Source organism: Colias croceus, chromosome 6 (assembly GCF_905220415.1).
Source record: "Colias croceus chromosome 6, ilColCroc2.1".
Taxonomy (NCBI): Eukaryota; Metazoa; Arthropoda; class Insecta; order Lepidoptera; family Pieridae; genus Colias; species Colias croceus.
Genome location: NC_059542.1, coordinates 11,373,798 through 11,397,048, shown reverse-complemented (window position 1 = coordinate 11,397,048; position 23,251 = coordinate 11,373,798). Strand labels below are relative to the sequence as shown.

At 32.0% G+C, this 23,251-nt stretch overlaps 2 protein-coding genes across 2 annotated transcripts; one reads left to right on the top strand and one right to left on the bottom strand.

Annotated features, from left to right (window-relative positions):
* Positions 1 to 2,630: 2,630 nt before the first annotated feature.
* On the top strand, positions 2,631 to 4,812 carry LOC123692718 (UDP-glucosyltransferase 2-like). Its single transcript, XM_045637492.1, has 4 exons — positions 2,631 to 3,455; positions 3,535 to 3,757; positions 4,004 to 4,223; positions 4,517 to 4,812. The coding sequence occupies exons 1-4, from the start codon at positions 2,631 to 2,633 to the stop codon at positions 4,803 to 4,805; spliced, it is 1,557 nt and encodes a 518-aa protein (XP_045493448.1). The 3' UTR covers positions 4,806 to 4,812.
* Positions 4,813 to 5,431: 619 nt separating this feature from the next.
* On the bottom strand, positions 5,432 to 20,852 carry LOC123692717. Its single transcript, XM_045637491.1, has 7 exons — positions 20,779 to 20,852; positions 9,720 to 9,772; positions 7,757 to 9,140; positions 7,420 to 7,706; positions 6,441 to 6,855; positions 6,089 to 6,173; positions 5,432 to 5,795 (listed from the first exon to the last, which is right to left on the bottom strand). The coding sequence occupies exons 1-7, from the start codon at positions 20,806 to 20,808 to the stop codon at positions 5,602 to 5,604; spliced, it is 2,448 nt and encodes an 815-aa protein (XP_045493447.1). The 5' UTR covers positions 20,809 to 20,852; the 3' UTR covers positions 5,432 to 5,601.
* Positions 20,853 to 23,251: the final 2,399 nt, after the last annotated feature.

Below are 23,251 nucleotides of genomic sequence, written 5' to 3'. Positions count from 1 at the left end.
ATAAAATATAAAGAGTCCATAAAATATTTGCACATGCGAATAATTAAATTTTCGCCAGCGGCCGCCATCTTATCACATAAACATAGAGCTTGCAGCGCCTCTACCAATGATTAATGTAACTATTTTACGATATGATCAAATAATTTTGATCATCTCATGAAAAAACCGCGCGTTTAGTTGGCCATATCGTGAAACGATTTCTTATCATTGATCTGCCCAAACCACATCATGATGTGGCCAAACTAAATTGGCTATTTCACGAAATGCGACCATTTCGTGAAATGGCCAATCATTTCATGAAATGAGCAAATGTACGATATGGCCACGACATATACAATCATACCTATCTAATATTTAGTTTAATCATGGTTCTAAAGAAATAAAACTGTATTTTATAATATTTATACTACCTATAAGGCTGTAAGGGCTGATTTCTCAATCCTTGGTTAAAACTCATTCATCGAATAACGTATTAAACTACCATTTCAAAAATGTATTCTAATTGTCCGTATTTGACAGTTTACAGGTGACATTTTAAAATGTTCGTGTAATACTTTATTGGACGGATAAATTTTAACCGAGGATTGAAAAATCGGCCCTAATTCAATTTATGAATAGGTGCTTGAAGTGACTTAATAATAAAAACGCTATAATATTAGATAACCTATTTAAAATCCTTTACAATGTTTACGAAAAATGTAAATAACGAAATGGCGCGTGGCTTAATAATAAACATGTGTAGTATTACTGAGATTTCCATAACTACGCATTTATTAGTGATACTGCGCGGTTCCACGTTATTATTGCATTATGGGTCATTTTATTTTAAATAGTCCACGAGGGTTAGAAAAATAATTCTAAAGTATACGAAATTGTGAATTTTCTAAATATGAATGTGTATTGGTAATTTAAAAGGAATATATTATGTAGTACTAGCATTCCACCGCAGCTTCGCCCGCGCAGTCAAAGAAAAACCCGCATAGTTCCCGTTCCCGTGGGATTTCCGGGATAAAACCTATCCTATTTCCCGGGGTAAAAGTAGCCTATGTCCTTTCTCGGGTGTCAAAATATCTCTATACCAAATTTCATGCAAATTGGTTCAGTAGTTAAGGCGTGATTGAGTAACAGACAGACAGACAGAGTTACTTTCGCATTTATAATAAAGTAGTATGGATTAAAAGCTATGTTTTCCTTGACTTATTTATAAAGTTTAGTGGGTCTTGTGTTATATTTACATTTATATAAAAACAGACATGATAATATTATGAATTCAATATTGAAAATGGAATCTATGAATACATCTGGATATACATTATAAATCTCGTGTCTGAGTTCGATTTCGAGAAAACTCTTTCCATTATTAAAAAAATATTTCTATTATTTAAAACACAAATACTATATTAATCAATTATCATTATTGTTATATCGTGGGAACTGTTTTATTACAATTTAATTTAATAAGTTATGAGCGCTCTTTCGAAAGCTGCATGTTAATACAGAACTAAAAGGTTAAGTATTTTTATTTACATAAATATGAGAAACTGCATTCTTATATCAAAGATAAGGCAATGGTTCGTTTCATATGCACATTTATATTCCTGGATTGTGGATTGACAAAGAATGAATAAACTATTTCAAGTCCGATTATTTGTAAGCTAGGTGTAACATATTAAATTATACGATTATTACTACTTCTATATACAGGGTTACTTGTAAAACACCAGCAACCTCGCAGGACAAGATAGCTAACATCATAAGTAACAACATTTGTTCTACGAATTTTGATAATTTGTTAGATTTTATTTTCATACAAAAATAAATATTAATTTAATTTTCCGTTTGAATATTATAAACTCTACGCGCATCACAAAAATTACGTAAACAAGAAGCGAACGAGAGGGGGAAGGGGGCGTCGCGTCGTCCATCCGATAATGAATAGAACATAGACTTACAAATTTTAGGAGAGTACAATTAAAGCTTAAAAAATCGTTTAAAAATAATTTATTGCGTTATGCCAAAAGTCGTAGAATAAATGTTGTTACTTTTGATGTTAGCTATCTTGTCCTGCGAGGTTGCCGGTGTTTTACAAGTAACCCTGTATTTATGTGTTACCAGATGCTTCGCCCGCGTAGTCAAATAAATCCCGCATAGTTCCCGTTCCCGTGGGATTTCCGACATAAGACCTAACATAACATAATATTATGTGTTAATCCAAGTTATAGTTATTAATCGGTTCAGTAGTATTTGCGTGAAAGAGCAACAAACATGCATCCATAAACCCTTTTGAATTTGCTTTATACAATTAACTACAACATTAATTTAATACATTTAGTCCAAATTATTGTCGTAATAGGTATTTCAAATAGTACCAAGATATGATATAGATAGTATCTATTAGGTAATACAGACAGTAAAGAAAATAAAGAATGCATTGAAACAATAAAATAGATATCAGCTTAAGTACACAATGAGGTGAAAGATAACATACACACGTGAAAGATTTTCGAATCGCTTGTGATTATTTATCCGACCCAATACTAATCCTATCGATAAAATATTTAATGCTACGTCAATTTGAAATCAATTATAAGGTAATTATTTAGTAGTGATAATATTTTTGTGTGTACAATATGTTACGTTGGTTGATATTAATAATAGTATCGATTGTATTAAATTTAGTAGAATGTGCAAGGATTTTAGCTATATTTCCTACACCGTCGATAAGTCACCAAGTGGTATTCCGACCTATAGTGCATGAATTAGCGAGACGAGGTCATGATGTTGTGCTAATTACCCCTGATCCAGTGTTCCCTAAGGGCAAATCTCCTACAAACCTAACAGAAATCGACGTACACGATGTATCATATAAATATGTCGGTCAATTATTATCATCAGCTAGAGGAAGAAAAGAGGACTTCATGGTGCAATTGAGAGCAATTTTCGAAGTAATGCCTTTAATATTTGAAGCCCAACTTGAAGTATCTGAAGTGCAAAAAGCCATTTTGGAAGAAAGGGATACGTACGATTTAGTGATTGTCGAAGCATGTGTGAGAGCTGCAATAGGATTGAGCCATATAATAAAGGCACCAATGATTCAAATCAGTTCATTGGGTGTTGCAGCACCACAATACGCTATAACAGGTTCTCCAATACATCCTTTCCTGTATCCAACACCACTACAACAACGTATTTACAATTTAACACTACTTGAGAAAATCAGTCAAACATTTTCATTCATAACTCTGGTCTATCATATTTATAGTACGCAGCATCTAGATTATAAGCTGACTGGAAAGTACTTTGGTGAGGACATGCCTCGCTTCGAAACCTTATTCAGGAACGTAAAAATGATTCTTGTTAATGAGCACCCTCTCTGGACTGACAATCGACCAGTTGCTCCAAACATTCTCTATATTGGAGGAATACATCAAGCGCCGGATAAACCTTTGTCAAATGTAAGGTAAATTAGACCGTATTTCATAATCGTAAATATTAAATGGATAAAATGTAAATATGCTTGTATGTTTTCTGCAGGATCTCCAAAAATACCTGGATTCATCTAAAAATGGCGTTATTTACATAAGTTTTGGATCTAATGTGAAATCACATGATCTTGATCCTGATAAAATTAAAGTTATGGCAGACGTTTTGTCGGAACTACCGTATGATGTGTTGTGGAAATGGGACAGTGACACATTACCTGGAAACTCTAAAAATATCAAAACGTCCAAGTGGTTCCCACAAACTGATCTCTTAAGTATGTATAGATTACCTTTTTTCCTTCTACAACCGCATTGGATATTTAAATTTATGATAGTTATACTTTTCCTCAATAAGTGTATGCAGTATTCCTGTAACTAACGTGTAGTCACACTTTTCTGGCCATTTATGAGTTGACTGACTGGCCAGTCAACGAAACTGGTGTGCCAAGAAGTATTCTTAAGTTTATAATTACCTACATTAATTTTCACCTTTGTCGTTTAATATCACAATATATTTCCAGAACATCCCAATGTTAAAGTATTCGTAACACAAGGTGGACTACAATCAACTGACGAAGCCATTAATGCTGCAGTCCCTCTAATCGGTATTCCAATGCTAGCCGATCAATGGTATAATGTCGAAAAATACGTTCATCATAAAATAGGAATGAGTCTAGAATTTCCTAGTCTTACAGCTGAAGGATTTAAAAATGCCCTTGAAACTGTTATCAAGGATCCGAGGTATGTTATTAATTTTATCTACATTGAAACAAAGGAATTTTTAACAGTCAGAAAAATTAGCACTAGACTCGTATGCGTACCAAAAGTGATAATATTTTAAACCAAATGATTGATTGAATATTATTACGAAATTAAATATAACCGTATCCATAGAACAGCATACTATCACTTTTCATCATCGATATTTATCCTTCTGTTTGTTTATTACTATCAGTTATCTATTGTGTGCATTCATGTTTCATTAGTTTATACATAACATAAGTATATCTATTAATTCAATGTGTTTCTTTCAGCTATAAAAACAACATTATTCGATTGCGTTCCTTGATGAGAGAGCATCCAGTCCCTCCTTTGGAAAACGCTGTGTGGTGGATCGAGCATATTATTCGACATGGCGGGGACCACCTCCAACCACCAACTGCTGGCATGTACGGCTTCATCGAATATTATGAAGTTCGACTATTCCTAACATTGTTATCAATCCTGCTCATAACATTGTACCTTAAATTATTGCTCATAAGGTTCATTTTTAGATTAGGGAAAAAATTAATAGCGAAGGAAAAGAAAATCAAAGTACAATAAATGATAATGATAATTTGATAGTGAATTAATCTGTGATTGATATTTTTAATCTTTATTATTATACTATAATTACTGGGTTACATTTTGATGATAAATATGTAATTTAGTAATGCAATATAGCTTCAGTGACTGAATATTATAATTTATTTTATTAAGAACCTCGCCATGTCTTTATATACAAGGTCGTCCTTTAGTTTATTCTTTCCTAGTAATTTACTAAGAGATTGTTATCTAACTCTTATTTAACGATGGCTTATAAATATAATCTAACTAAATTATTGTGAAAAAATAAAGCTGCATTACAGTTTCTCATAGAATTGGTATCGTGTGTAATTTAAAATAAGAACGCCTAGTTAAAGATGAGAGTCAAACTTAACTGAGCAACTCAATTGCGTTGTTCAAACATATGTTCAGAAATTAATCTCTAATATATAAAATTCTCGTGTCACAGTTTTCGTTGCCATACGAAACGGCGGGACCGATTCTCATGAAATTTTCTGTGCATATCGGGTAAGTCTGAGAATCGGCCAACATCTATTTTTCATATGTACCACGGGCGAAGCCGGGGCGGACCGCTAGTATTGTATACGAAAAAGGATTCTTAAGATTACAAAGAAAACAACGAAAATTTTTAAATATTTAATTTACAATCACAATGTGTACCTTGGAATTTAATTCCAACCGTAAAAAATAATTTAAATAATTTCTAAGTCTAAATTCTTTATTAAATATATTTTTGTGGCACATTTATCATAGAGAGAGTTTTTAGAGAGCTAAATTTAAAACTATAGGCACCTCAAGCTACGTATTTGCCGTTAACTTTAATGCTTTTTTCGAGTGGGTTATGTTGGAATGCGATGCCAAGTAAGGTTGGGTCAATACCAGCTATGGCAGTGGCAATGGGTCTGGCTAGAGCGACTCCAGAAGCTGCGACAGCTGTTGCCATGGGTCGTGATGCTGCTAAGCCGTTCTCTCCAACTACTGCCAGACCTGGAAGTGAAAAGAGAAAATTTTTAATTTCCGGATACAACAGCTTTTAAACTTAGAGGCGTTAAGAGATAATGTAAATCCTAATCACACGTGTGTATGAAATTTAGGAAAGTATATGCTAGGATTAATGGACACATTTAAATATTAAAAAGTGGAAAATTAATCGATGCTATTGTGAGCTTAATAGAGAAATTTTTTCTCAAGATAAAATGGAGATATACATATTATACAATCTCAAATTCATGCTACATCGTAATCAATATTTTTATTAGTTTGAATAATAATAGACTTACCAACAGGTTTGGCTTCAGCAATCGTAGCTCTGTCGAGTACATTGTCATTATCATCAGAACCAACGCTGATTCCTTCTTCGGCACTCTGAAATATTTATTATTTTTACCATTTTCAAAATAATCTGACTTAAGATGATAATAAATGCATTTCTAGAAAAAATATCTGTAACGATTAAATCGTAACGATCATCATATTATATTAATCAGTATACTAAAGTATTTTATTGTTGACAGTGATTTAATTTTTTTTATTTACATTTACAATTATTACAGAAACTTTATTGAGAAATTAATACATTGATTTGATGACGATAACTTTTGTTAGTTTAATTTTTAATGAAAATATACTCACATCATCATAGTTTTCATATCCCCTTGAAACGGGTGATTCAGGTTTATTTTTCTTGAACAACACATCAAAATCTTCACCAATCTCATCAACAATCTTAATGGTATTTGACGCAGCCTCTCCAAGCGATGCCAATTGAGTCTTGAACCTTTCCTTCTCATTAGTTCCCAAATATCCTAGCCTTCTGCCTAGATTGTGTAATCTCAACAAACTTGTAGATAAAGATTTCAATTGCCCAAGATTTGTAGCAAAAAGCTTAGATTGTAAGTTGTCTTCGCTATTCTTAAATACATTTTCATTACTAAGGCTGTCTTCAGGGACTATCTTTTCACTGAGAACGGAGCCTGCAGTGTCCTTTTTAATTTCTAAATACTGGCCTTTGGCTCCACCATAGAATGGCAGGTATTGTGTTGAATCGCTATTAAAAGAAATCAAAGTATTCTCTATTGAATTGTCCTTAATTATGTGGTGCTTAACTATCCTATTATTATTATTTTAAAAAGTGATAAAACATTTCTTCATTACCTATCATTATATTATGTTACTGATGCTACTCATGAAGTGATTCATTGCACATAATTGAAATACTAAGAAATTCCTAAATCCTTTAAATTTCATTAATTTTATTATGCGCCTGTATAAAAATAAGAGCATTCATTACTTGCTGTGCTATTCACCGCACTTTTGAGATATTGTAGGTATTTGACAATCTATTATTTTAAGGTAATAAATATATATTTCATAAAATTAATGTGTGAAAACGTTTAAACGTGTAAAAAAGTTGTATGCACATAAATAAAAAACATAGTAATTTTAAATCATTTATTACATTTAGTAATTAATTAGAATACAATTTCACTATTCGAAAAACAGTTTCAAGCACAATCGAAACTGTTTTTCGCATTCATTACGCTATTATTTAAATTAAACATTAGCATTATCACTAGAGTCATCATTTCCATAGACATACAGTTCAGATAACGCGTGTGCAATGCCACCCGGTCCTGCAACAGCTGTTGCTACGGGACTATGCATTATGGAGCCCTTATCGCTACTATTAATAAATACTTGTGAAACTGGATTAGCTATAGAAGAGCCTCGTGCACCGCTCACCGCGAGTGCTTCTGGATTAAGGCGAAGAACAAACTGCAAACCCGGCTTCACCCTTTGCATTATCCCCATACCGTCGTAATAGAACGAATCCGTCGTATCCGGCTGCCAATCCACGTTAGTACTTCTTTCTTCCGTTTCAGGATATCTAGTTGCAAAGAATTAGAAGTTAATACTGATGTAAGAAATTGTTATAAATAAAGGGTTCATGTTTGTTCGTTGGGATGATAAAAAACAACAGGTCCAGTTGCGACTACTTTTCCTTCTCTAATCGGTTGTTGAGAACGCGGTACTGATGGGTCGTTTTCTTGACGAATACGTGTGATGAGGGCATTTAGGTCTACATCTGGAGATAAGGCGACGACTCGTGCGGCCGGTCCAGCAACGGCCAATCCACCAGGCTGAGTGTATGCCAGACCTCCGGGCCCAACTATCGCAGTACCCCCTCTGCCAGCTGTTGCTACACCGCCCGGTCCAGCAATTGCAACACCTCCTTTCCTGACACGCAGTTTGTTGATGAAAAACCCAGGACTCGGTGCTACAGGCTTTCTATTTCCAAACCAACCAAAATCACCAAAAGGAAAACGTAGATCCCCTGATTCTTCATTTTTAACTTCCTCAATTTCTTCAACATAATATGGCTTTTTAGTAGTCTTTTTTATATTTGTTGTAACTGGTCTAGTTACGTATATTTTCTTTGGCTGTTTACCATTTTCAATTTCTTGATTTACGGACTGGTTATCTACAGTACGCTTTTTCAAAGCGCGTGCTTCTCTTCTGTGTTCTGCTTGTAAAGGTTCCAAGCTTCCATCTTCAAAGTCATTTTCTACAGGAATTGTTTCGTCTGTTTCGTCATTTACAGATTTTTGCTTTCGAGTACAAACATCAGCATTTTGACCATATTCAATTAAGTTATTAAAGCCTCCAGATTGGCTGAAGGCTAAGAATGGATCCTTTATGATAAATGGGAATAATTGAGAAAATGGCCATTGAAAGCTTTGAAATGGAAATGATGACAATGAAGGAAATGATGGAAACGATGGGAACGATGGAAAACTGGGAAAAAAGGATTCTTGTCTGCTTTGATAAACATCATTTTGCGACATAGATTTTAAATCATTATTTATAGCGAATCGATTGTACAAGTCTGTATTTTGTGGCATTATTAAAACGGGGATGTTCATTAAATATGGTTGTTGCATTACAGGAACTCCTAGATTTTGTCTAAGTGATCTTGAATGTATGTAACGCTTGAAGTTTTCTTCCTCGTTTTGTAACAAGTTATTTTCTTGTTGCTTTTGCGGTCCACCGTTAGTATGAATTTTACCAGACGCGATAGCTTGTTGGATCTTTTCCAAAATATCTTTATCGATTACGTAACCACCGCCTGTTTGCGGTTTGTTGTAATTGTATTGTTGACGATGTGGCTTCTTGAGACCCTCATTGATAGCTTTAATTTTATCAACTATATCGAGAGTGGTTCCGTCTTGAAGTACTGCGGGATCTGATTGGTAATAAATAGATCGCTCTTCTTTTGATGATGCGCCCTGAGGTGTGCTTTCGATTGGCATCTCCACTTTTTCTGGACCAGACCTAAAAAAATACAAAAGTATTTAACACGATATTGGATGTATTTTTTGTAATAGCAGATTACTAAGCATTTTCTGTACATATTAAAGGCAAAGCGAAGCTAAAAGAAATTTAACTCCAGCATACCTGAACCCGACAGTGTTTTCATAGATAGCTCCTCGGTTTAGTATTTCGTGTTAGTTGAAAAAAGTGCACTTTTCCGATATTCTAAGCGGTGGTTGTTATCTTTTGTATTAGTACCGTTGTCAGAGCCTTTTTGAACTACGTGAAATATAAAGGCAACGTTTTGTCTTTTATTTTTGGTAATAATTTTGTTCCTAATGATCGTACTATTATAATATTTTTTGACTTCCAAATTCCAATTATCCAATTTAACCCACGAAGCCATATTTGGCTGCAGTAATGTTAATATTGCTGATAAAATATACAATGTATCGCATATAGACAGAAAAAGTCCTACAATTACATCCTTATAGCATTTTAATACATAAAGATGGTACTTTGTGAATACCATTTTATTTTCATATTATTGTGAAGTTAACCTTGTCAAAACTACGGAAACAGTTGAAAGTGTTAACTTACTCATTGTTTGAAGGTCGGGAAGACACGTTGTGGAGACAGCACAATACTAGTAACTGGAAAAAAGAAAAATACATGAATTACTTGTGGTAATGTAAGATGAGGCATCCATACAATTTTATCTCTTCATTTAGAATGATGTTGGAAAATTCCATATAGGTAAGAGAAGTAAGAATCACCTTGCACATGGAATTTCAAAAGCTATAGCTAACACAGATTTTGTAGGTGGTATGAAAATTGATAACTATGTTCAAGTTGTATAGTAGTATAACTTCTAACGCGTGTGTACATAAGTACACACACTCTTTTTTAGTTAAAATTATTAATTTCATTAATTATTAGTTTGGGCTTTACGCTCGAATTTAAACGAAATGTTGACTGATAAGTTCCTAAATGATAACAGAAATATAGAGTTTACGTATAAACTCTTCTGTGTGCTTATGTTAAATTTGTTAAATTTATGTTAACACAATAAATTGCTTTTTATAGGTGTGTTCTACCCGTCTTACATTAGCATAAAAAGTATTTGTGCTATTCCGTAGAGTAAAAGATTTTATTGTCATCAACGTCGTTATTGTAAATCTCTCTAGAAAGTTATTTATTGAGACAATAGTAAATTCTAGAACGTAGTAGAATTTATTGCTAGTTTACGTATAGTACCGGCTAGCTGAGTTAACTGTGTTTAGTTAAACATCGTTTTGTAGATTTTTTAAGGAATGCTTTACGTGATATAACTAGTAGGTAGTTTAAGCTATAGCGCATATAAATAATTGTAGTGAACTATAAATATTTGAATACATTCGATTACTTATGTGAGATAGTGTAGGAAACGAAAAATTATTTATTTATTTATTGGTTATTGTTAATTATGGTTAAAAGTTAAAACATAAAATAATAAAAACAATAAAAATTACATCAACTAAGAATTCATTATGAAATAAATCATAATAACTACTTTAGTTTATTGCTACGTGTTGAGTTTTATTTCACGAATAATAAAAAAAAGGAAAACATAACCTGTTAAAAAAAGCCGGTCTATATAATCACATTCCTTATCATGATGTACATCACCTTATAAACGGTATGTGTAGGTCATAACTTACAATAGCAGTATGACCCAGAGAGGAAAGTAATTATGGACAAAAACTGGACTAGAAAGTATAGGTCACTTATACGAGTAGTTCTTGTATTATACATATTATAGTTTTTATACGCGTCTGTTTTATATCAACGTTTTTCCTGCTTTTTATGATTTGATGTTGTTGTTGTTGTTGTTATGATTGCAAACGCTGTTTTAAAAGGTTTATTTTGAGTAAGGTAGGCAATTAGTTCAATTTAAAACGAAAAAGCTGGCTTTAATAAAGCTAAAGAGTTTTTATATTTTTGTTTGGATCGATTTCTGGTTCTTATTTAAATTGTAAATAAATACGTAACTATGTTTATAATATTATATTTTACATAATTTAATTTTAATTTAATAGATTTATATTTTGAGTCGTGCAGTCATCTTCAATAAACATTTATTCATATTCAGTTATTGTATATAGTATTTTAGGTTTTGTTTTTTAAAGCTAGTAATTATGGCAAGGTCAATAACCCTTTTTGGGTTCGGAATTCACCTGAGACTTCCTACTACAATTGAAATAATAAGAAAAAAAAAAATACGTGTGGCACTCGGGGACTGCCGCGGTAAAGCTATTGCATAGCATGCCTTCAAGCCACACCTCCGCCTGTCGGAGTGGGGAGCGTGAGGATTTTCGTTACGCAATTTCTGGATTCGGTCCCCGCGATCAAGGCACGCGATAGAAGCTATGCAATAATAGCTTAAAAATATTTACTGTATGCGTACTATGACATTTGATATATATGACATTTCTGACATATTACATACTAGCGGTCCGCCCCGGCTTCGCCCGTGGTACATATTAAGCAATAAAAGGTAGCCTATGTCCTTTCTCGGGTATCAAAATATCTCCATACCAAATTTCATGCAAATTGGTTCAGTAGTTTAGGCGTGAATCGTGATTGAGTAACAGACAGACAGACAGAGTTACTTTCGCATTTATAATATTAAGTATGGATTATAACAATTTCGTTGGTATATTTAACGGATTTCTTAATTGATATTGACCGTAATAACACTCAGGCTTGCATATTAATTTTGACATTTACATTTTTGTCAATTTAATGCTTCCCACTTTGTTTACCGTCATAAAACAATTAATTATTGAAGAATCTTACTTGTAGGTACTTGTACGAGAATATCGTCCGTTTATTTTCAACGATCTGTATTTAAATTTTAAACCGCCTCTAAATGTTCAGAACTGAACGAAATAAAACTTGCTGAAAGACATTAGAGTTCAAATAAAAGAAGAATCATCAAAATCGGTTCACCCAGTCGAAAGCTCTGAGGTAACAAACCAAAATGCATTTTTATTGAAGTCGAATGAAAAACGACAACAACCTAGATACCGCATTATACTGTGCACGTATTCAGCTGATATGCCACTAAGCGGTTACCCATCCATAACCTGACCGCTCCTCAGGTTGCTTAACCAAGTGATCGTTTACTGGTCATTGAATGTGACTGGCCATGCGCTTCTTGGTGATAATTAAACACAGGATGTGGTCAAGCGCAGAGAAACTGTAGTAAAAGCGGGGTAATGTGCACTAATAGACACAAACATAGGCCACTCTTGTAAGAGTTTTCTATAAGTGACAAATTGTGGAGATTGATCATGCATTTTCTAAGCCCCCAAGGAACTTTATTAAAGTGATTTTTTATAAGATATTCTTTGCACGAATTAATAACTTTTGAATATAGTAATACTATTGTAATGTAAAAAGAAAATGATTTCAGATGTAACTCTTTAATGAATATAGTGAATTATAAGGTATGCTGTTTTAAAACAAAAGTCCAATAAGCATGTAAAATAAAATGTTTAAATTTTAGTTTTATAGCATTAAAAATTTTAAATAATAATAACAATTAGATCGGACCACGCGATAAACGTTTTTCTATTCTTTAAAAATATCCCAATATTAAATACTAAATTTCCGCCCGCGGCTTCGCCCGCGTTTGCAAAGGAAAACCCGCATAGGATCCCCGTTCCCGTGGGATTTCCGGGATAAAAACTATTCTATGTGTTAATCCAAGTTACCCACTATATGTGTGCTAAATTTCATTGTAATCGGTTCAGTAGTTTTTACGTGAAAGAGTAACAAACATCTATACATCCATACAAACTTTCGCATTTATAATATTTATTTAGTAGGATGTTAAAAGTCATATATTTGAAAACAAATAAATAGCATTAGCTTTTATAATAGTTTATAAAAAAACTCGTTCAAATTCAAATTAAAAAATAAATTTAGAAGATAATAGTAGGACATATTCACGGTTATATTAGATTATTTAAAATATCTAATAGCTTTCGGCCCGCGGCTTCGCCCGCGTTTTCAAAGAAAAACCCGCATAGTTCCTGTTCCCGTGGGATTTCTGGGATTAAACCTATCCTACGTGTTAATCCAAGTTACCCTCTATATGTGTGCTAAATTTCATAGTAATTGTTTCTTTAGTATTTTCGTGAAAGAATAACAAACATACACATAGATCCATCCTCACAAACTTTCGCATTTATAAAAGTAATAAATAATAATAGTAGGATAGTATTTGCATTATAGATATAGATTTGTATTTGCATTATATATAGATATACAAAAAAAGCGTGACTTATTATCAAATTATAAGGTAAATTCTACCGTAATTTGTACACATTAGAGGAACAACTTTAAAAGGTCAATGCGCCTAACTCTACCTGATGGTGATAAATATCTTTTTTCGGTTGATCATACGTGATGGGAATTTTATAAACAAAATAACAACTTTATTGTATGTGTTGATTGCTTCAGTTAATCCTTAATAGCTACGAAATTAATCGATTTTTTCTTAATGATGCAAAATTAATTTGAATAACCTTTTTTTTTGTATAATGCGAAGATACGTAAATCAACATAATTTATGAACAATAAATTGAAGTCCTATAATAAAAGAGACCAAAATATATTAAAATATTACAAAACCATATAAAATGCTAGTCACCCATTTTTAATTAATTATACTCACATAATAATACAACCCTTTATTATCTTCAAGACTGCCTGCTTTATGTTGTGTTTTTTCTTTTGGAATAAGTCTTGGTATACATGACATAATTAATTGTAACTTGGCAATTGGCATCGTTGTTTTGTATCCATTTGGATAATAGCAACATATTATATATACAAACAAGAGTATACATACTTACAAAATGCAAAAATGTCATAAATATGAAAATTATGTAAATAGCACTCACTGACCTACATGATGTCAAGTGGTCGCTAAATACTTAAATAGATTAGCAAATATACGTGAAAATACATTATCATTATGTGTTCGGGTCAGTTATAAGTTTTTTACCAAAATGTAAGGATACCTACTAGCTTTCCGGCCGCGGCTTCGCCCGCTTTGTCTAAAACCTAATAAATCATATACGAAAACCTTCCTCGAGAACCACCCTATATATTAAAAAAATCGCATAAAATTCGCTGTCTAGTTTATTTAAACATACATAATATAGGGACATAGGGACAGAGAAAGCGACTTTGTTTTATACTATGTAGTGATGATGTGGTCTCCCGCGGTTTCACCCAAATTGCTCCGCTCCTTTTGATCTAAGCGTGATGATACATAGTCTATACTCTATAGCCTACCTCGATAAATGGACTATCTAACAGTGATATAATTTTTCAAATCGGACCCGCGGTTCCTGAGATTAGCGTGTTCAAGCAAACAAACAAGCTCTCCAGCTTAACAATATTAGTATAATTCAAACAACATACAAAAAGGTATTCCACATGTATTTATAACGGTATTTACTCGCGATTTATTTTTATTGTAAACTAGCGGTCCGCCCCGGCTTCGCCCGTGGTACATATTCACGTTTTCTCTAAATACGAACCATCCTCGTACTTCAAGGAATATAATAAAAAAAGAATTATCGAAATCGGTTCAGCTGTTCTCAAGTTATGCGCTTACCAACACATTTTGCGATTCATTTTTATATTATAAAATTCCATGTTTGAACAAGTGATTAAGTAATGTCTCTATCACATCCTACTTATATTACAAATGCGAAAGTTTGTAAAGATGTTTGTTTATTCTTTCACGAAAAAACTGCTGGACGGAGTAATCCAATTTAGTCTATTTCTAACAATGTAAATGTAGTTTAGTAGTTAAATTTCGTTGTTGCAAGTTTATATTTTCGCTTTGTGTTTACAATATACATGAGATGTTAATCTTAATTGTATTAATAAAAAGCTATCGCGTAATTGATAGACAGACATAAAAATAAAAAGTTTTTTATTAATTTGGTGAGATGAACATTATTAAACATATATTAAACATCGTTTTGTAGACTTTTTATGGAATACTTTAGGTGATATAACTAGTAGTTTAAGGTATAGCGTATATACTTAATTGTAGTGAACTATAAATATTTGAATACATTCGATTACTTATGTGAGATAGTGTAGGAAACGAAAATTTATTTATTTATTTATTGGTTATTGTTAATTATGGTTAAAAGTTAAAACATAAAATAATAAAAACAATAAAAATTACATCAACTAAGAATTCATTATGAAATAAATCATAATAACTACTTTAGTTTATTGCTACGTGTTGAATTTTATTTCACGAATAATAAAAAAAAGGAAAACATAACCTGTTAAAAAAAGCCGGTCTATATAATCACCTTCCTTATCATGATGTACATCACCTTATAAACGGTATGTGTAGGTCATAACTTACAATAGCAGTATGACCCAGAGAGGAAAGTAATTATGGACAAAAACTGGACTAGAAAGTATAGGTCACTTATATACGAGTAGTTCTTGTATTGTATAGTTTTTATACGCGACGCGACGGTTTTATGTATCAACGTTTTCCTGCTTTTTATGATATTGTTGTTGTTGTTGTTATTGTTGTTATGATTACAAACGCTGTTTTAAAAGGTTTATTTTGAGTAAGGTAGGCAATTAGTTCAATTTAAAACGAAAAAGCTGGCTTTAAAAAAGCTAAAGAGTTTTTATATTTTTGTTTGGATCGATTTCTGGTTCTTATTTAAATTGTAAATAAATACGTAACTATGTTTATAATATTATATTTTACATAATTTAATTTTAATTTAATAGATTTATATTTTGAGTCGTGCAGTCATCTTCAATAAACATTTATTCATATTCAGTTATTGTATTTAGTATTTTAGGTTTTGTTTTTTAAAGCTAGTAATTATGGCAAGGTCAATAACCCTTTTTGGGTTCGGAATTCACCTGAGACTTCCTACTACAATTGAAAGACAATAATTATTCATTACAATAAGAAAAAAAAAATACGTGTGTCACTCGGGGACTGCCGCGCCGCGGTAAAGCTATTGCAATTTGCATAGCATGCCTTTAAGCCACACCTCCATGCCTGTCGGAGTGGGTAGCGTGAGGTTTTTCGTTACGCAATTTCTGGATTCGGTCCCCGCGATCAAGGCACGCGATAGAAGCTATGCAATAATAGCTTAAAAATATTTACTGTATGCGTACTATGACATTTGATATATATGACATTTCTGACATATTACATACTAGCGGTCCGCCCCGGCTTCGCCCGTGGTACATATTAAGCAATAAAAGGTAGCCTATGTCCTTTCTCGGGTATCAAAATATCTCCATACCAAATTTCATGCAAATTGGTTCAGTAGTTTAGGCGTGAATCGTGATTGAGTAACAGACAGACAGACAGAGTTACTTTCGCATTTATAATATTAGTATGGATTATAACAATTTCGTTGGTATATTTAACGGATTTCTTAATTGATATTGACCGTATTTAACACTCAGGCTTGCATATTAATTTTGACATTTACATTTTTTTCAATTTAATGCTTCCCACTTTGTTTACCGTCATAAAATAATTAATTATTGAAGAATCTTACTTGTAGGTACTTGTACGAGAATATCGTCCGTTTATTTTCAACGATCTGTATTTAAACCGCCTCTAAATGTTCAGAACTGAACGAAATAAAACTTGCTGAAAGACATTAGAGTTCAAATAAAAGAAGAATCATCAAAATCGGTTCACCCAGTCGAAAGCTCTGAGGTAACAAACCAAAATGCACTTTTATTGAAGTCGAATGAAAAACGACAACAACCTACCGCATTAAACTGTGCACGTATTCAGCTGATACGCCACTAAGCGGTTACCCATCCATAACCTGACCGCTCCTCAGGTTGCTTAACCAAGTGATCGTTTACTGGTCATTGAATGTGACTGGCCATGCGCTTCTTGGTGATAATTAAACACGGGATGTGGTCGCAGAGAAACTGCGGTAAAAGCGGGGTAATGTCCACTAATACTTAGATATAAACGTAGGCCGCACTAAGTAAGAGTTTTCTATAAGTGACAAATTGTGGAGATTGATCATGCATTTTCTAAGCCTCCAAGGAACTTTATTAAAGTGATTTTTTGTAAGATATTCTTTGCACGAATTAATAACTTTTGAATATAGTAATACTATTGTAATGTAAAAAGAAAATGATTTCAGATGTAACTCTATTTTAATGAATATAGTGAATTATTAGGTATGCTGTTTTAAAACAAGTCCAATAAGCATGTAAAATAAAATGTTTAAATTTTATATTTTTTTGGTTTTTATGGCATTCAAATGCTTTATAAATATAAATTTATAAAGAATAGAAAAAATTCGATCACGAGGCGGGACTCGAACCCGCATCCTTCGCGCCATTTGAGTGTGGCTGAGTTGGTTAGGCATCCGCCCCGGAATGGCGCGAAGGATGCGGGTTCGAGTCCCGCCTCGTGATCGAATTTTTTCTATTCTTTATAAATTTATGTTTAAATTTTAGTTTTATAGCATTAAAAACTTTAAATAATAATAACAATTGGATCCGACCACGCGATAGATTTTTTTTTCTATTCTTTAAAAATATCCCAATATTAAATATGTTAAAAGTCATATAATATTTGAAAACAAATAAAATATAGCATTAGCTTTTATAATAGTTGATAAAAAACTCGTTCAAATTCAAATTAAAAAATAAATTTAGAAGATGATTAGAAGGACATATTCACGGTTATATTAGATTATTTTAAATATCTAATAGCTTTCCGCACGCGGCTTCCCCCGCGTTTTCAAACAAAAACCCGCATAGTTGCTGTTCCCGCGGGATTTCTGGGATAAAACCTATCCTACGTGTTAATCCAAGTTACCCTCTGTATGTGTGCTAAATTTCATAGTAATTGTTTCTTTAGTATTTTCGTGAAAGAATAACAAACATACACATAGATCCATCCTCACAAACTTTCGCATTTATAAAAGTAATAAATAATAATAGTAAGAAAGTTTTTGCATTATAGATATAGATATACAAAAAAAGCGTGACTTATTATCAAATTATAAGGTAAATTCTACCGTAATATGTACACATTAGAGGAACTTTAAAAGGTCAATGCACCTAACTCTACCTGATGGTGATAAATATCTTTTTTCGGTTGATCATACGTGATGGGAATTTTATAAACAAAATAACAACTTTATTGTATGTGTTGATTGCTTCGGTTAATCCTTAATAGCTACGAAATTAATCGATTTTTTCTGATGCAAAATTAATTTGAATAACCTTTTTTTTGTATAATGCGAAGATACGTAAATCAACATAATTTATGAACAATAAATTGAAGTCCTATAATAAAAGAGACCAAAATATTATATTAAAATATTACAAAACCATATAAAATGCTAGTCACCCATTTTTAATTAATTATATTCACATAATAATACAACCCTTTATTATCTTCAAGACTGCCTGCTTTATGTTGTGTTTTTTCTTTTGGAATAAGTCTTGGTATACATGACATAATTAATTGTAACTTGGCATCGATGTTTTGTTTTCATTTGGATAATAGCAACATATTATATATACAAACAAGAGTATATAATACATACTTACAAAATGCAAAAATGTCATAAATATGAAAATTATGTAAATAGCACTCACTGACCTACATGATGTCAAGTGCTCGCTAAATACTTAAATAGATTAGCAAATATACGTGAAAATACATTATCATTATGTGTTCGGGTCAGTTATAAGTTTTTTACCAAAATGTAAGGATACTGGCTTTCCGGCCGCGGCTTCGCCCGCTTTGTCTAAAACCTAATAAATCATATACGAAAACCTTCCTCGAGAACCACCTTATATATTAAAAAAACCGTATAAAATTCGCTGTCTAGTTTTAAAGATTTAAACATACATATAAGGACATAGGGACAGAGAAAGCGACTTTGTTTTATACTAAGTAGTGATGATGTGGTGTCCCGCGGTTTCACCCAAATTGCTCCGCTCCTTTTGATCTACCTAAGCGTGATGATACATAGTCTATAGCCTACCTCAATAAATGGACTATCTAACAGTGAAATATTTTTTCAAATCGGACCCGCGCGCGGTTCCTGAGAATAGCGCGTTCAAGCAAACAAACAAGCTCTCCAGCTTAACAATATTAGTATAATTCAAACAACATACAAAAAGGTATTCCACATGTATTTATAACGGTATTTACTCGCGATTTATTTTTATTGTAAACTAGCGGTCCGCCCCGGCTTCGCCCGTGGTACATATTCACGTTTTCTCTAAATACGAACCATCCTCGTACTTCAAGGAATATAATAAAAAAAGAATTATCGAAATCGGTTCAGCTGTTCTCAAGTTATGCGCTTACCAACACATTTTGCGATTCATTTTTATATTATAAAATTCCATGTTTGAACAAGTGATTAAGTAATGTCTCTATCACATCCTACTTATATTACAAATGCGAAAGTTTGTAAAGATGTTTGTTTATTCTTTCACGAAAAAACTGCTGGACGGAGTAATCCAATTTAGTCTATTTCTAACAATGTAAATGTAGTTTAGTAGTTAAATTTCGTTGTTGCAAGTTTATATTTTCGCTTTGTGTTTACAATATACATGAGATGTTAATCTTAATTGTATTAATAAAAAGCTATCGCGTAATTGATAGACAGACATAAACATAAAAAGTTTTTTATTAATTTGGTGAGATGACTATCGAAAGTTCATTATGTCAGTTATGAATATTGGGTAAATTTACCTAATAATAATCTGAACTATTTAATTTATTAAACTATTTCTAATCTGAACTATTTATTAAATATAATAAGCTGAACTATTTGATTAGATGGAGGCATTATTTCAATAATTATAGTAATAATTACATTCGAATATCAAAGTGTGAATAACTTATTATTTTATGAAATTGTTTTAAAACAAGTTGTGTGTGTTGTGTGAAACGACAAAACAAACAAAAAAACGTAGGTAGCATATTAGCTAGATACTAGCTAATATGGTGGTGATTTTTTGCCACTCATTAAAAAACTCTACAATTTGATTCAGATAAACCTTAATTATAATGTCCAAACTTAAGAATAACATATATTTTAATTATTATTTTTTATTGCTGTAGGTACCTATATTAGGAAAACAATAGGTCAAACAATGACATTTTTTTGTGTATCGACGTAAATTTAATTTATGTATTTAATTTAGTCGTAACATTCAATATTAATGTTTATTGATAAAAATTGCTTTTGTTTTATCGGTCGATATTTTTAAGATTTAAAGTTATATACAGTTTTTAGGTTTTACAGATATTAAAAAACCTAGGATAACATTTGACGGGACTTAAGTTTAAGTTTATTATTTTACAGAATTTACCATTGATCTTTATTAGGGTTGTGTTACAATTGTGTTTATTTTAATTAAGTTTAAAGTTTTGACATTCACTTTATACTCAAGCTTTTTACTCAAAATTTTTAAGGAAAAAGTAAATAACAATTAAAAAAAATCTAAACTTGAAGTTAAACGTAATAACATCACTGAATGCCCTAAATCGACCCTAGAAGTTATTACTAATAGAAAATATAATAATAAAACTTACCACGGAAACAAATAAATATTTGTGCACCATTTTGATGTCAACAATGCGTCCGATCGTCAAGGCAGACCACTCACGAGTTTAAGTTTGTCGCTTCGCCGCAGCTTTTTGCTTGCTTTCAAACAAGTCCCTACTATTTGTTTTATTTGGTGACTTCGAGAAGTAAATGAGGATGAGTCGACTCTTAAAATATAGATTGTGATAGTGAGATGAATGAATATTTGTATTATTTGGTGATTCCGTTCGAGTTAGTGAGGATGAGTTATTACTAGAAGATGGATGAGATAATAATTCAAAAGGTAATATGTCTGTACGATGGAGAATTATTGTAAATTTTAAAATTTTTGCAACAGTATTAACACAAAGTACCAATAGTATAACAACCCATGCACTTTAAAAGCGTAGGGAAATTGTCATATTACTGAAACATGCACTATATATGTGCACTATTTCCCCAATGTTTCCATCACTATAGCAACCATAAGAATGCTGTTTTATATTATGTTAGATTTAATAGGTTCTTAAGTGTTCTCTAGTTGTTGAAAAGCATTTAATCAAATAAGAGACCCAGCTAGTCTAAAAATCAAATGCAGTAATTCTAAATCTAACTTTAATTAGTTCGATTGCTTGTTAAATTCGAGTTTCCATAGTATCTCGTTAGGGATGTGAAATGTGAAAGTCAAAGTCCGCTAATCGATAGCCTTAACATTTATTAGTGTTTAGTATTATCTATTTTTATGGTCTAGAAATAGATTTATATCAATTATTTTCAGTACCTAATTATTTAATCGTTGTAAGTTGCATTGTTCGGAAAATTAAAACATAATATTTGTAAGAAACTAAGCTATTGTTTACCAACATAAACCGGGTTTGCCTTCGAGATTTATGATTACATAGGGTAAAAAATATTGAAATCGGTCATTATTATTTGAGTTTATTTCAAACAAATTAATGAACTTAAATGAAACATAGTAAGGATAAGCCGGAAAGAGAATATAAAATTGAAAAATCGGGGTCGATGGCAATAAAAATTTTAATTTTTTAATATTTATTTTTAAGGTTAATGAATGTATGTAACACTGTAAAGTATTTTACACAATGCATTAGTAAAAAATATAAATGTTTACAATAACGCAGTGTCACCAAAATTTGAACTTAAACCTCATTTGTACTGTAAATACCATAATCATCTTCAACCGTGTGTACTGTGTATAGTTCTGTAGGTCATTGCATGTTTTACAAGCATTAACCCAGTGAACACTGAGTGAACAATCTAATTTATTGTCCTAGTGAACAAGAAAATTTTCAATACTGTCCACTATATCATCATCATCGCCCATGTTCCCACAGCAGGTACACGGGTCTTCTATGAGGGCTCGGACCATAATCCACCACGCTGGCCAAGTGCGGTTTGGTAGATGTCACATGTCGTCGAATTATTGTTTCTTCTACATGCCTGTTTGCTCATGATGCATAACTGGTGACGTGAATAATCATAGGAGAATGTCTGTCTACTTTTCTCAAGTCAAATTCTCTGATTAATTTATACAATAATATGCTATACTTTAGTTAGTTAAAGTAATGAAATGGATAAAGGTATTTCGGAAAAGCTCCAACAAGCTTTTGCATCTGGTAAAATTCCAAGAAGAACCGCAAAAGCAAGAAGAAAATAATTTGTTACAAAATGACTCACAGAAATTTGGGCAACCGTCCTTCTCTATTTTTCTTGCAAAAAGCACCTATAACAAAATACATTTAAATAAAAATAAAGATTTAAATTACTAAGACAATGCATTAAATAGATCAACAAGTCAGTATACATTTTTAGGGGTTACCTTTTGACTTTTGAGTTTTTGACTATAGATCCTGATGGATTGTTCATAATAAAAATTAATTAATACTTTTACATTTTAATAAAATAAGATATATTATAAAGGGGAATTAAACCGTTTACACCTGTACGCCGTTAAGGTACTTAAAACACAGAATAGTCAATAGTACCTACACGTATTTAAAGTATGTATAATTGAAAAGATCATATGTTTGGAAGTTTGTAAATCGATGACTAACATATCGATTAAAAACGAATATTGGATTTTCCTCAGCAAGGCCCTCATCGGGGCATTGAATCTTAGTAACCCAAGATCGGATGAACATAAATTAGTATTTTTATTACTTAACAATTCTAGCTGATTTTGATGAACATTTATTTTATTTTATTTATGTGATCCTCATAAAATTTACTAGTTGAAACTGGAGCAAGGTATTTAGCAACGGGTTCTGTGAATATTGACGAACTAACGGCTGTTTGATTAGTTTATACAAATGACTCATGGCTTGCTTTATGGCGTTTTTTATGTGAAAAACGTCACTTGATTAACGTAAAGTACTGTTACACGAAGTGAAGTTCTAAACTATTTTCCGTGTGATAGGAATTGTATAGTTTATAGTTAGAGATATGAAAAATTAAAATAGA

Coding starts and splice junctions, on each gene's coding strand:
- LOC123692717 (XM_045637491.1), bottom strand. CDS start 20,808: ATGGTGCACAAATATTTATTTGTTTCCGTG. Junction 7,707..7,756: donor ATCATCCCAACGAACAAACA/TGAACCCTTTAT, acceptor AACTTCTAATTC/TTTGCAACTAGATATCCTGA. Junction 6,174..6,440: donor GATATGAAAACTATGATGAT/GTGAGTATATTT, acceptor TAAATATTTCAG/AGTGCCGAAGAAGGAATCAG.
- LOC123692718 (XM_045637492.1), top strand. CDS start 2,631: ATGTTACGTTGGTTGATATTAATAATAGTATCGATTGTATTAAATTTA. Junction 3,456..3,534: donor CGGATAAACCTTTGTCAAAT/GTAAGGTAAATT, acceptor TGTTTTCTGCAG/GATCTCCAAAAATACCTGGA. Junction 3,758..4,003: donor CCCACAAACTGATCTCTTAA/GTATGTATAGAT, acceptor ATATATTTCCAG/AACATCCCAATGTTAAAGTA.